Raw genomic sequence first — 15,381 nt, forward strand, 5'->3', positions numbered from 1 at the left:
TAACACAATAACATATATCAACCAATAAAATTAAGAAGTGAAGTACTTAAATTTATATTTTAATAATTGTGGATTAGCATCTACCCTGAACTTACTTGGGTAGTTAATCTATTAAAGTAACCCACACATGCATGAGGAGAACATCCAAGCTCCTCACAGGAAAGGCCCAGCTGGGAACTGAACCAAGACATTCTGGCTGTAAGGCAAGAGCGCTAACCACTGCACCACCATGGAGTCCCCTATTTGACTGATAAGCTCATTCTTCTCCAAGAGTTCTGGTACATCCCCAGTCCGTCCTGGGGGAGGATCCCTCCTTCATGGGGACGTCCCTGAGGTTTCTTCTTTTCCTGCAAGAAGGAAAGGTCTAAGGGGAGGGATGCCCAGTTTAGCCTAGACTGTTTAGTTTGGTTTAGCCTTTTCCTTTTGAATTCTATGACTTCTGTTCTTATACGATTACCGGTATGAAGCCCATTGAAACGACTATTGTTGCAATATTGGGCTTTGTAGATAAGATTGAATTGAATTTGGGTTGTTCCAGTTTTGAAAAGATCAGTTCACAACTCAAGACTTTCTTAGAATAATGTCTGTGAATGCGGCTTAAGCCAATGGCTCCACAGAACAACTCCTGTCCATGTGCTGCTTGAGTCTCGGATTATTTGTTGGATGGAGAACAGAGAACTATGCCTTTAAAAAAATATACATATTGGCGGGATTTTAATTACTAATAAAAAATCAAAAACAACAAATCACCATAGTTGACTCGACCCTGACCTTCATCTTTTTCAGGTTTGTAGAAATCGAACTTCAGAACCGATCCAAACTATCATCCTATTCCTCTAACAGACGACCTACAAATGTCTGAATTTTGCCCAACAGTGAGTTTACAAAAAAACCTTTTCATATTAAGAGCCCATTTACAAACCCTAAAATGACTAAACAAATATCAAAGGTCATCAGAATTGCAACAGATGAACTGAGCATGTGCAGAACTCAGTGAAGAAGCCTCTGTGTGTGCGTGCTTCTCTGATGAAACCCAGCATTGAGCAACATTTTGTGTGTGTGTGTGTGTGTGTGTGGGCCACCGGGCTCACCTTTCAACCTACAGATGGCTCTATAAATAGGAGCCGTCGGTACCTGCAGGTCAGTCACCTCCTAACCTCTGTCCCTCTCCTCCACATCTCCTCTGAGCTCTGGTCAGCAATTTTACAACAGTTTCATTCAAGACACTTGAGCACCAACAGACACACACAAACAGTACAGGTGTGAACCAGAAATACACCTGGACTCAGTCATGTGACCTGGCTACTGGCATACTCTAGTGTTTGTTCATGAAAGTTTTTTTTCACAGGAGCAAATGGAGATGGTTTGATTCCTCTGCAAACCTGCAGAGAAAAGCTGTAAACATGGGAGCGTCCTGTGGACACCTGAAGGATTTCAGTGGGACAGAAACGCTGAAGCAGCAGAGCACTCTGGGGCTTGCATGTCAAATGCAGATGTGCAGAAAACAAAGCAGCAGTGCAGCTGCCAGGTTTGCTGTTAAAGCTCTTCAGTTTAACACCAAAGCTCAGAACATCATGTGCAGAGATGTCTGTGTGGGTGCTGCAGGAGTTATGGGCCTCTTTTTTACTGAACACATGAGGATGGCTTTTCAGTCAGACAAAAACTCTTGCAGTAGAATACATTTATTTCACATACTTAATTTACATCTGAGTTGGCATTAACAAACTTTGATTGGCATAAGGCTCCGTACAATTCCATGAGATAATTTCCATAAACTTTAGGGTAAGAAACCCCGAACAGAGCCCACAGGTGGAAGCCGAGAGGAGGGTGGGGCGACGAATGCAGCGCTGCGGTAAGAAAGAGAATGAACGGCTGCACACCTGGACTTAAATAGAACGCTGAACAGGTGAGTTAATTAACTACTGCCCTGGGGGGGGGGGGGGGGGGGGGGACTGCAGAGTTTTTGGCTGCCTGAAAGGCGAACTCGTTCACTGTTTTATTTACACTATCATTTAAAATTTATAACCATTTTTGATGTCCTTTTTATAAAGATATTCCAACAGGTTCATCCATGTAACCTGAAATAGACAAAAAACACATCATATACACAGATTTGATGTTTTTTATGAAAAATGTGCCCAGTTCAAGCTCAACTTCCTTTAACAATGAGTGTAGCTATGTCCAACTACATGTATTGCAATACCTGCTATGATGCAGGTGTGAATGCTTTGAGCTGCAGGTGGTTGCTGGACATGATAAACCCAGTGGCTTCATTCTAGAATGGATGACAGACTTGAAGTTTGCTTGAGCGAAACTGTTTAATAACTCGAAGAAGTTTGGATTAAATGCTGAAGATATAAAGTTGTAAAATGCTAGAATGGTTGAAAGTAACCATTTCATCATAAAATAAGTGTTTGGAAGCAGTTTGGAACCAACAGGATCTTCACCTGTACAGAGGTGGGACAGGTGTACCAACCCTGAAGAACGGCAGACGACTCACCTGTATAGAGGTGAGACAGGTGTACAAACCCTGAAGCACGGCAGACGTCTTACCTGTACAGAGGTGAGACAGGTGTACAAACCCTGAGGACCGGCAGACGTCTTACCTGTACAGAGGTGAGACAGGTGTACCAACCCTGAAGCACGGCAGACGTCTTACCTGTACAGAGGTGAGACAGGTGTACCAACCCTGAAGCCCGGCAGACGTCTTACCTGTACAGAGGTGAGACAGGTGTACCAACCCTGAAGCACGGCAGACGTCTTACCTGTACAGAGGTGGGACAGGTGTACCAACCCTGAAGCACGGCAGACGTCTTACCTGTACAGAGGTGAGACAGGTGTACCAACCCTGAAGCACGGCAGACGTCTTACCTGTACAGAGGTGAGACAGGTGTACCAACCCTGAAGCACGGCAGACGTCTTACCTGTATAGAGGTGAGACAGGTGTACAAACCCTGAGGACCGGCAGACCTTTGGCTTGAGGATCTGGCAGAAGTCATGGAGCAGAAAACACACAGGAGTTCTTTTGTTATTTGCCTTTATTCAAAACACACACTGATGACCTGAAGAAAAAAACATCCCTGAATGCCTCTTAGTCACCATGGTAACCAGCCTCCAGAAGGGGGAGCTAAAGCACGGCAGAGAGGAGGAGCCTGATAGGTGATTTCTCCTCTAGCGTTTTGGTCATTTCTTATATTTCTGTTGGTGTACGGATCAAGAAAAGTAGTTGCATTTTTATGCTGCAGCTCTCAGTCTTCATCTCTTTGCTGAGTAAATATTTTTTTAGGATAGATGGATTGTGTTGCTGACAACATAAATACTAAAGAAAAGCCAAGTCAGGGAAGCCTAGACCAACGGGAGCAGCCCCAACATGGTCCTCCCAGACTTCAACTGCGTCTCCCACGATGCATTTCATGTTCAACCAGCTCAAACTCAACAGTGATGCCAAAGACCGGGTGGGCTCTGGTCTATGAGGTCACATCCTGTTGTTTGCCGGGCTCTTCCTCAATGGTCCTGCTACTCCACGACCGTCTTCTGCGCTCCGTACATCTTGCCAATGGACACCTAAACACACACATGCACGACAAAAACACACAAGGTTTAATAATTCAAGTTGAAAACGTTTTTTGTTTTAATAGATAAAAGACCAAAAAAACAACATTTTTTACAGCGGAAACAACCCAAGCTTCATATCAGACTCCCCAGGACTCAGTTAGTAGTAGTAGTAATGTTAAAGTCCATGTTGGTAAATTGAAGAAAAAAAATAGAGAAAGAAGCACAGTGGTGGAGGAATGATGATGTGGGATGTGATCTGGGCCTGAACACATCAGGTACTGTTCTGACGAGTCATGTTAATCTTCACATCTGTAATCTTTTGTGACTTAAAAATAAAAGCCAAACTGCCAGATGTAAAGCGGGAGTCCTTTCTGAAGGCGGCGTGTACTTCCTGTCTGCGGGTCAACAAGGCGGAGCTGCACTGTGAGCTCAACTCGCTCCGCCTGTGAGTGTGTGGCCCGGGGGGGGGGGGGCACAGTTCAGAATTGATTTAGCCTTTTTTTTTAGCACTGAAACAAGACAAACTGATCCCAGATATGATACGTGCACACTCACATGCACCAGCGTTCTGAACAGAGAGCTTCTAGGCGAGTCTGAACACACAGTTCAGATGTTTGACCCGAGTGTGCTCAAGGACACATTTGTGTTTTTTTTCATTTACCGTCTGACCCAACCCGACATTATAACCTGCAGCTCCACCCTCCATTGCCTAAAGCTCCACCCCTCACACCTGCTGGTGCAGACTCAGACTTCCCAGTTCTTAAAAATGTTTATCATCCAACTGTTTCCAGCATCCATGGATCTCTTGCATAAACACAGACAGTCCCATAAATGAAAGAAAATCTTGTTTTTTGAATTCTAGATTATTATCCTTTAAAACGAGAAATGTTGCTGGCAGCTGACTTTAATGAGGAGAAAGGCGGCTTTGAACTGACTTTCTACACTCCAACACAATACTAATGTAAGGTGTTGCATAACGGTGCAAAGCAGCTTTCCTCAGCGACACAACCAGTCGATTTCATTGATTGTGTAAACATTTCACTGCTGTATCAGTTGCATATCAGGACAAAGCAGCTTTTTTTCTGCTTCAGAATCTACTGGAACTACGTTAATTGCTTAAATGGTTTAACCGTCTGAGCTAAAGCACCAGTGCAACATGGTTAATCAAATGTTTAAAAATCACCCGCTTAATGTTTGGTTTTCACCTCCAGAGCAGCAGGTGGCGCTGAAGATTATATAACTGTGTCAAAGAGGACCATTTTTGTGTAAGCTATAAAAAAAGTATGATTCTGTTTAATTACCATGGCGCCGCGGTTACCATGGTTACCATGGTTACCATGGCGCCGCGTGTGTGGCAGCTTATCTGGGCAGCTCTACCTTTTTGTGTTCCTTACTTTGCGTTTTTTAATATTTTCTTCCAACTTATTTGTGTTTTTTGTATTTTTCAATAACTATTACAAAGTTCTGCGACAAAGGACAGGAACATTATTACTTTTGTTTTTTTATTTTTTCTCAACTTTTTGAACCGGCCTGGGGGGATCCGTTAGGATGCAGCTCCATTGTTTACACTCGAGATCAGCTGTTAGCTCTTGGACGAGTTGAGATTCTCCTCGCTGGAAAGCCAGATGTTCCAGCTGAAATACGGAGGAAACGACGAGGCTGCAGAGCTGGAGTTAAACGCCGGGAGAGAAGACGGAGGTACAAGCCATGTTTACCATCCGTTGCTATGGGAAACGTCCGCGCGCTCTCTAACAAGCTGGACGAGCTAACAGCGCTCATGCGTCTGCAGCGGGTGTACCGTGAGAGCAGCCTGCTGTGTTTCACCGAGACGTGGCTCCACCAGGACATGACAAACTCCGTGGTCTCAGTTACTGGATTCACGCTGGTGCGGGCGGACCGGAGCGCGGCGCAGAGCGGAAAGAAGAAAGGCGGTGGTCTGGCGGTGTTCGTGAATGACAGGTGGTGTAACCCGAACCACATCACTGTGAAAGAACAGCACTGCAGCAAGGACATTGAACTGGTGGCAGTCAGCGTTCGGCCGTACTACCTTCCACGGGAGTTCTCCCATGTGCTGGTGGTGACTGTTTACGTCCCTCCGTCGGCTGACGCTGCTGTCGCTTGTGAGCGCGTGCACAGCACCGTGTCCCAGCTGCAGACACAACACCCGCAGGCCCTGATCCTGATTTCTGGGGACTTTAACCATGCATGCACCCCCCTCTCCGCCACCCTGTCCAACTTCACCCAGTATGTGAACTGTCATACGAGGGACAGAAAAGCTCTGGACCTTTTCTATGCTAACATCAAGAATGCATATGCTTCTGCCCCCCTCCCCCCTTTAGGACGCTCTGATCACAACCTGGTCCATCTCTCCTCTGCGTACACTCCAGTGGTGAAACAGCAGAAACCACAGATTAAAACGGTGAAGATCTGGACTGAGGAGGTAACAGAGCGACTAAGGGACTGTTTTAGCACCACAGACTGGGACGTTCTCTGCAGTCCACACGGGGGGGGGGGGGCATTGACAGTCTCACTGACTGCATCACGGACTATGTCAATTTTTGTGTGGAAAACAGTGCAAACAAAATCAGTGCAGTTTTTTTCCATCAACAAGCCCTGGGTCACTCCTGAGCTGAAGACCCTCCTAAATGAGAAGAAGAGGGCTTTTCTCTCTGGGGACAAGGAGGAGCTACGCAGAGTACAGAGGGACCTGAAATACAACATCAGGAAGTGCAAAGACGCTACAGGAAGAAGCTGGAGCAGCGCCTGGAACAGAACAACATCCGTGATGTGTGGAGGGGTCTAAAACACATCTCAGGACATGCTGAGGCTGGAAATGGTCGCCAGGTCACAGGTGACCAAGCCTGGGCAAATGAACTGAACCTGTTCTTTAACAGATTTGATTCTGCCCAGCCCCCAGTCTCCACCCACTCGGCCCCCTCTTCACACCTTTCCAGCTCAGGCGTCTCCTCCCAGCTGCAGCTGTTACCACCTCGGCACCAAACAGTCCACTCTCCCCTTCTTCCAACAGAAGCAAAGGGACCCCCCCAACGACTCACAGGCAGAGCTAAGGTCAACAGGCTGCAGCACGGCCAATTCAGCCTCATGGTTTCCCCTGTAGTGACTGGGTGGGTCCTCGGAGAAAGTGCAGACCAGCCAGCTGAGGTCTTTACCAGGATATTTAAAATTTCTAAATGGCGTTTACCATCGGAGGTTGACCCCTCTACCTCTGGACCACAGCCCACCACCCCATTTAATGATTCACTGTTCCAGTTCTTTATCGTCTCAGACAGAGGTAAATCTCAACTGTGCCACTGCCAAAAAACACTAGCATCAGCAATCTGAACGACTGGTTGGTCTGACACCTGAGGTCCGATGTCACGTCACGTCCTGCTTCTCACCCACATTCCATCCACTGCACTTCCCCCTTCTATAGCTAACAGACTGAGAGGGAACGCCATCTCCACAGGGTTCCACATCACGATCCCCACCCAGAACCGCAGGCACGCTACCCCCCCTGTTGACCTTAGCTCTGCCTTCAACACCCTGACAGAAAAGCTGCTTTTCTGTCAGGGTGCTTTTCTGTCCAACCAGGCCTCAGCTCTGCACAGGGCTGTGCACTGACTCCCTTGCTCTACACCATGTGGATCTGTGATGCCATGTTTGGTGACGTCAAGACAGAGGAGTCCAGAAGCTGGGAGGGTGGTGTGAACAGTAGAACCTGGTCCTCAACATCTCCAAGACAGAGGAGGAGACAGTGGACTTCAGAGGGACGAAGATATGAAGGTAAAAATGCTCCAAAAAGAACGCGCTTGTAGATTTGATTTGAGAACTTGTAATGTAGAATGTGAAAACTTGTGCATCAAAAATCTGCATCTGTGTGTAAAAATCTTCTGCTGTGAACTGACAAATTTCCATTTGCATGAGTTCATTTAGAGTTACAACTTCAAATCTGTGATTACAACTGCTCAAATGTGCTTCTGTGTGTGCTCGACTCTGCTAGCTCAAATCACAAGTGCGCTACAACTGTGCTCTGAATTCGGACACATTCATTGCGAGAAATGTGGTCCGCCACAGCCGCGGGGAACGCGTTGATCTAATCTAATATATTGTTTTCAAATGTTAATACATATGATTTTATAATAAAGCTACTCAATACCACTGGCCCTGTTGTCCTGCTACAACAAAGATGATCTTCCTGTTGACGGTCCGTCCGCAGCCGTCTCGCTACAAGTCTGCATTTAAGCACGAAGAGATCATTTCTCATTAAAATGCAGGAAAAAACTGACTTTTTTCTTTAGAAATGCATTTGTAGTTCACTCTCTGTGTTAATACAAAATGACTGAGATACTTGCTGTCACATTTGAACGTTTATCAGAAGAGTTATTGAAGCAGGAAGTCCGAATCTGTGAAGACCTTTCTAACTTTCCCCAAGTCCTCTGAATCCTGCACTCTGATCGGTCGACTCCGCCTCCTCTAACCCCCCCGTTCCATTTTCGGACACAGATCAATTTTGACACAAGTTTCTCGCAAGGAATGTCAGAATTCAGAGAGTAGTTGTAGCGCACTTATGATTTACGCCAGCAGAGTCGAGCACACGCAGAAGCACATTTGAGCAGTTGTAATCACAGATTTGAAGTTGTAACTAAATGAACTCATGCAAATGGAAATTTGTCAGTTCACAGCAGAAGATTTTTTACACACAGATGCAATCTGCATCTGTGTGTAAAAATCTGATGCACAAGTCTCACATTCTAGATTACAAGTTCTCAAATCAAATCTACAAGTGCGTTCTTTTTAGAGCATTTTTACCTTCATACGAAGACAGCTTCACAAACCGTCTGTTTACTGCTTTTAAAAGCTGATTCTTAGATGATTCTCCACGACAGAATCAGCCGATTCCCATTGATCGGGTAAACCAGTGGTTCCGATCCGAACCGAAGGACAACTGGTACCGGGTCGCAGAGAGGAAAAAAAACATGAATTAAATTTATTTTAAATGTAACCTGTCTATAAAGGAAGTTTTATTTTGAAAAATTGCTGGATTCTCTCCACCGCGTCTGACTCGTTTTTGACGCATGTCAAGTCGCTCGGTCACGTGTGGAAAATCCATCCATTACATTCTTAAAGCGGCTGCAGCAACCGCTAAACTGAAACCTCCAAGCTGGCAAAGTTGACAAAAAACAAACATATTTGGAAAGTTCACTTCACGCTCACTTTAGTCTGGTACATGCATTAAACTGGTCTGTGACCTGGAAAAGCTTGGAAACCACTGGGGTAAACGGTCCGTTGTGTCTAAGAGTGTGTGTTATTTAGATGTTGTTGGGTTAAACTGGGATGTGTATGTATGGGTGAAACACACTAGTGAAACTGGAAACAGTCTTGTGGCTTCTGCAGAGGCTTGCTGAAGAGAGCAGAGGTGTGATCAGAGCATCGGCGGTCGCTCTGCTCATCTGCTGTACAGACTTGCAGCGTGTGTGGTGGTTTCACTGCAGCTCCAGCAGGGGGCGCAGTCCCTCCACACACCCGCTGGCCCACAGCTCATCACTTATTCTGCCGTCAAAACATTCACACACTCTCACTCATCGAGGAGCTCCTTCTGGAGGAGCCCCCCCCTGCGTGTGTGTGACCTCCTGATTGGCTGCGGTGAGGCGAGGGAGGCAGGGAGGGGCTGGAGGTGCGGCAAGGCGAGCGACTCTCTGAACCAATCAGCAGCCAGGAGGCCTGGCTCTCATGTAAATTGTTGCGGCTGTGGCTCCTAACAAAGGGATGGCCTCGCTCCGTCTCATCGTGTCTGCCCCCCTCAGTTTGCCGACCCCCCCCCCCCCCCTTTTTAGCTGCTGCCACTTTGTGCCTCATGAATAATGAGAGGAAAGCTGCTTTGAGTGTGCAGCATTAAATCCTGCCATGTTTCTGCTGGGGCTCAGAGTCTGAGATGCAGAGCCACAGACACTTTTACAGGTTTTGTGCCCCACCTGACGACCATTGACGCCCCCCCCTCCTCTTTATGGTAACCTTACAGATTTATCTGAATAAAATCCAGACATGGATCCATGAATTCTCCTGAAGGAAAGAATTCTCCATGGATTCTGCAGCAGGTCCTTCTCAGAATGGATCAAAGTGGAGTGAGCCGACAGGAGGGTAAGGTGGGCATCAGGGCTGGCCGTGCCTACAGGCAGCTTTAAGATGCTCAATCATGTCTGGATAGCAGGCGGTGCACTGATCCTTGCTGACACCATTGGATCTACGTCTGTGCTGGAAATGCTGCAGTGGAAGACGTTGTTTCCTGTCAACCAGTCGGACCCCGTGTGGGAGAAAAGGTTGAAATGTCAAAGAAAGGTCACAGAATTTCTGGTAAGGGTCCAGAAAAAAAGGTCTTTAGGCAACAATCAGATCCTGACAGAGGGGAAGTTTAGATACAGTTTGGCAGATTGGAAAGAGGCCTCCTGCCCTCTGTGGACTTTCTGGTCCAGACCTGATGCTGCTCAATGGACTTCCAGCTGGCTGACATGGATAAAAAAAACAGCATAAGAAGAGCCCCCACAGAGCTGGGGAGTTAAAAAAAATACAACTTGAAAAGAAAGAAAAAGAAAATGAGGGAAAAGCAGACACAAACGAAAAGAACCCAAAAGACGAGAAGACACAGACAAGTACAAAGCCGTCACTCTGGGGCTCAACGAGGCCTTCGGGGGCCATGAGGCCTTCAGCTGTTCATGTGCAGCAAGAGGAAGGGGCACGTGACCCCTCAGGAGGAGTTCAGTAGAGGCAGAATGATGAAGGGGACCTCTGGTCTCAGAGCTGATGGTGAGATTTGGTTCATTTCAGAGGAAAAAAAGCTTCATTTTGATTTTTAACATCATTCATGTCACTGATGTCCAGGACTGAAGATTCAAAGCAACTGTTTTTGGAACGCCACTTCCTTCAAGTATCATGTGGACTTACAGGAACCACCTAAACATCCCCCTGAAGCACAAATAGACCCTCTCCCAACCTCTTCGACAAGTTAATGTTGCTTCTTGACCAGAAGGAGGAGATTCCACATCTCAAAAGCCAGATTTGGTCTCCGAGAATTTGGCTCCTCGTGCGGGGAGTGAGCCTGCAGGAAGGCAAACCCATGAACCCTACAGGTCATGTGGTCACCAGGTGTTGCTGACCAGCCCCCCCCTAAGGCCCGGCCTCCGGGTGGAGCCATGGTGACCCCAGCTCAGGGAAGGCCAGGACCTGATGTTACCTCCATAAGGTTCTTGTGAATCTCCGTTTGTCTGTACCAGGACCAGTTTGCCTTAGGAGACCCTTGAAGGACAGTTGACCTTGACAGGATGTCCTCCTGAGCTCATTCAAGCCCCCCCTACCTTAAGGTGACATTTGACATATGGAAAACAGCATTTTTTTTTTTTACAGCCCTGCTCTAGTCCTTTTCACAGCTGATTTAACTCAACAGAACTTTGATCTTCGTTAGAAGTGAACAGTGACAGCACACATATGGTTTGGCTCCTATCAAGCTTAGTGCATGTGACGTGCACTCCAGTGAGAGCCCCCCAAGAGAACTTTATTGGATGCTGTGTGACCAGAACGAACATTTTCCCTGTTCTTTCCATCCAGATGAAAGGAAAACACGTTTTTTCTGCCTGCAGGCGGATCCAGCCGTTCATTCAAACTACTCCAACGAGATAAAGAGGCGAAACCGCAGCAGAACCACACATCCAGACCCCCCACACACAAACACACAGCAGCACAGCTGGAGAAGTAATTGTTTCTGTGGAAACCCACTGGGCAAAGGGAAGTTAAGAGATGAGAAGGAAAAAAGGAGGGAGTTTATTATTGTGAGAAAAGACGACGTGAATCCTGCAGCTCCGTGGTTTGGAGGTGAGGTCGCTCTGAAATGGTGGGGCGCCCGCCTTTCATCTCCAGAACTTTATTGGAGAACATTAAAACTTGTAACCGCCACTGATCAGTTTTCACAAACTCTGTGGGCTGTAGCCGACAGCAGAGATCACATTTCCAGTTTGGTCTCTTCCCTGCACACAGCTGAAGCTCTTATTTCTCCAGAGACGACGGCTGCAGCTCTGCAGCAGACTCATGAGGTCCAGACGCTTTTATCAGAACCCCTCATCTGAGCTGCTGTAACGCAAAGACTCGGACATTCCACCCAGGAAACACATTCTAGAGATGAGTGTCACACCTTCACGGCTACTAAAGTGAAACTTTTAGGAGTGGCAGTAAACAGCAGACTCCACAGATTTGTTCCTTCTGTAAAAGAAATAAAAAAGCTTAAAGAATACGGCTGACCTGATTAAAAAATAACGTCTTCAGTGATGCAATAGGGAATCTGTTGGGTTCAGATCTTTAACAGCCAGAAGTTGCAGCTAAACTGAAACACTTTGGTTTGACTTTCAGTAAAAAATTCATCACGTCTGTGAAAGAAAATGCTGTTAAATTTAGACAAGCAGGCTGGATAAAAAAACGACTAAACAGCAGGAGTAGAAAACGGGAAGAAGAAATGAATAAAGGGGGAGAGAAGGGTTGCCAGGCAACAGTGGGACGAGGCAGGGTAAGAAGTTGGAATTTTGTGGGAATTTAAGAGGTTTATGAATTGAAAGCATTGGCTGTTTATGAGAACTGGAGGAGTGAGTGTGACATCACACATAAATGGTGTTTGAAGGCCCAAAGTGCTTTACAGACTGACCAACACTGGCGCCAACCTATAACCACCATGAGCAACGTGGGGTTCAGCGTCCTGCCCAAGCACACTTCGACACATGGGGGGGCAAGGCAGGAACCTAAGATCTTCCGAACTGGAGTACTTCAGTGGGACGGCCGTGGGGCTTTTATCTCACATTGGTCGGTTGCGATCAGACCAATCAGTAGGCTGCATTTGGAGTGGCGTTCTGCCTGCTGTCTTTAGTTTGTCCTTCACAAAGCTGCTGGGTGCGTTTGTGAGTCAGACACTCAGCTGATGAATGTTTGCGACAGACGGGGCAGAGTGGGGGAGTTGGACCACAGTTTGTCTTTTATTAGAGTGAAGCCATCTCCTCCGCCTTCTTCTCCTCCTTCATTATTCAGACCTCCTAAAAAGCTCTGCAGGCCTGTTTTAAACCGCGCCCATCTGTCTGACATGCTTCTCCTCCATAGGAGCTTCGCATATACTGCTTTGAAACACCATCTTTGTAGTTTTAAAGTTCTACTCCGATCATCTTTTGATGACGTTTTTAGCCAAAAAAAAAAAAGTTTTTTCTTCTTCTAGGACATAGTTTCTGCAGAGCGGCAGGACTTTGAGTAGTGCGGGACTGTTGGCACGGAGTAAGCCCACCCACACTTCGGCCGAATACTTAACCTACCTCTACAGCTTCTCTCTACCTCTACCTTTAGCCCTCCAAACAGAGTTATGGAAAACGCAAGTTGTCGCTCATTGTGAAACAAGTGAAGAAATGTGTCTCTCTTCCCCCCACATGTGCGCCACGGATCACCCTACTGACGGACGGGTTAACTAGCCTAAAGCAAGTTCCTACCACCCCTCCCAAAAAAAGCATTGGGGACACCACGACAGCTTCAAATGCCCCTACAATTGGAGTTGTAGGGAGCAGCAGTAGGAGTATGGGAAGAAAGTGCATAGCCCTCATCAATCAGCTTACAGGCTCTCCTGCTAGCTTACCGCCCCTCACAACCCCAAGCTAACAGTAGCAGTGCAACAAAAATGCTGAGCAATATTGGAGGTTGGATCCAGATTCCAGCTCAGACCAGGAAAACCAGGACATTCGTGGATCTATTTGTCTGACAGTGGATGCATCAGAATGGAGCGGAGCAGGAAGCTTGTGGCCCGCTTAGCGTATTTTCTTTGTCACAACTACAATACTTTTGAAATTGCTTCTGATTCACAACAATTTAAATAAAGAAATACTCAGAGCTGCAATTTAAGCTTAATTTTCTTTATCTATGTCCTCTATCTAAAACCACCATTTCCATCTGAGTGGCTCTTTAAGTCTTCTGCATCCTTGTAACGTGCAAACTAAAGAAACTCCTTAACATTTTACAATCTTTTAATTCTTTTTTTAGGGTGTTTTCAGACTAGACTCATTTGGTTTGCTTTAAGTGAACCAGAGTTCATTTGCCCAATAATCCGGAGCAAATATTCAATCTGAAACACCCGAGCAGACCCTGATCCAGGACTAGAAATTGGTCTTGGAGCCATATTTTGAGGTGGTCTCGGTTGGTTTCCAATCAGACTGAGCATCGGCTCGCTCTTTTCCTCAGTCTCAGTACAATCCGTTCCCAGAGTTGAGCAACTGAACCAAAACGGCCACCATACCAGAGTTCACCAGAGTAGTAATGTAGCAACAGATGAGCCGCGGACAAACGTAAAGCAACGATTGTCGTGTTATCAAACAGACAAAAGGGTCGAACTGTTTATTTACTCAATCCAAACCAAATTAAGTGGACTGGGTCTCTGTTTCTAGTCTGAATACGCCCTAAAAGGCAAACATAATTTCAGCTTTGTATTTCGAGGTGTATTTTTCTTCGGTCTCCTCCCTGAGACAGGCCTGTGCGCTGCACCAGGATGGTTAGCGATGTTGATAAAAGTTCCCCCCTTACAGCTGTTTTATTTATTTTTCCAACACAGCATTTCTAAAAGAGAAATAAAAACTGAAGTGGACCAAACCAGCTGGAAAATCATGCAGCTCCAACAACTGCTCATCCAGAGGCGCTACAGCCTAAAGTAAACTCAGACCAGGACAGGAAAAAGCAGAAAAAAGTCAACCGGCCAGTCGCACCAGTTCACTGACATTCATTAATGAACGCGCTTCTTCAGATCCTCACCAACAACATTTAACATTAAACAATCAATAACACAGGAACATCCATAATGTATAAGATTTCAATAAGCTAACGACAACATTTGATTCAACTTCCAGTAACTGAGGAGACCAGGAAACACCAGAAGTTATGGGATGGAGAAGCTTCAGGTGTGAGCTTTGTGCATTTGACAATTTGAACCATCAGTTTTAGTCATTGAGACTTGATCACCTCTGCAAACAGACCATGAATCCAGCTGACACCCATGTGGCTAGAAGACCAAAGTCACACTCTGAGGACTTCTGCACCGCTGAAAGGGGACATCCCTCTGGTGGTCCTGTTGGAAATGAGAAAAGACCCAGTGGCACGTCTTCCTTTAATGAGTCTGTGCGTGGGTGAAGTCCCACCCTTTTTCCTGGTTCCTTAATTGGCTGAAATGACATAAAAACTCCGCCCACTTCACATGTTTTCAATAAATGACCTGCCCGAACCGCAACACTAACACGGACTAATCGCAGTGAGGTTTTAAGACCAATTAAATGCAATTAGGTTTGAATGTTAAAGCTTTATTCAGAGCTACACGTTAACAGCGTTACAGACTTCCTGTCAGCACTCATCTCTGGCTCTCTAATTAGAGGCCGAAGAAAAGAAAGAGGCAGCCTTTGGAGGAACTCCTCGTTATGTTTGTCAGTTGTGTGTGTGTTTGGGGGGGGGATTCCTGTGCGTGTCCGGACCTCCCTGTGATATCTCGTTTCAGTCTGTTGCATCCAAAAGATAGGAAGGAGAAAGAAAGAGAAACGATGGCGCTAAATTCCCAGCATCGTTCTGCCATTACAGATTTGGGTTTTCCCTGCACTTCACCCATCACTTCTCTTCTTCATGGTTTCACGCTTTGTCAGACCCATGGAAGCAGAGAGAATACACTTGCATTTCTCTGGTCTAAATCTTCCTCACAACATCCTCATTTGTGAAAGGAAGCGAAGCCGTAAGTTTACATCTGACTGCTGCAGAGGGCGGCGGAGGAGGAGGAGGAAGAGG

General features: G+C 46.3%; 2 protein-coding genes across 2 annotated transcripts in view; one reads left to right on the forward strand and one right to left on the reverse strand.

The window, feature by feature from the left end:
* Positions 1-3,020: 3,020 nt before the first annotated feature.
* lyrm4b (LYR motif containing 4) overlaps positions 3,021-15,381 on the reverse strand; it is a 42,065-nt gene continuing 29,704 nt past the window's right edge. Inside the window, exon 3 of the mRNA XM_004080814.5 lies at positions 3,021-3,564. Within this exon, the coding sequence (XP_004080862.1) occupies positions 3,517-3,564 (48 nt within the window). The 3' untranslated portion in view covers positions 3,021-3,516. The remainder of the gene's footprint in view (positions 3,565-15,381) is intronic.
* On the forward strand, positions 4,752-7,459 carry LOC144988469 (uncharacterized). Its single transcript, XM_078938907.1, has 2 exons — positions 4,752-5,253; positions 5,345-7,459. Exon 2 carries the CDS (start codon positions 5,402-5,404, stop codon positions 6,356-6,358), a length of 957 nt encoding a protein of 318 aa, XP_078795033.1. The 5' UTR covers positions 4,752-5,253; positions 5,345-5,401; the 3' UTR covers positions 6,359-7,459.

Source organism: Oryzias latipes, chromosome 20, assembly GCF_053564925.1.
Source record: "Oryzias latipes strain Hd-rR chromosome 20, Olatipes_Hd-rR_3.1".
NCBI lineage: Eukaryota > Metazoa > Chordata > Actinopteri > Beloniformes > Adrianichthyidae > Oryzias > Oryzias latipes.

Bases quoted from the DNA above. Each gene is read 5' to 3' on its own strand.
- LOC144988469 (XM_078938907.1), top strand. From the start codon at position 5,402: ATGACAAACTCCGTGGTCTCAGTTACTGGATTCACGCTGGTGCGGGCG.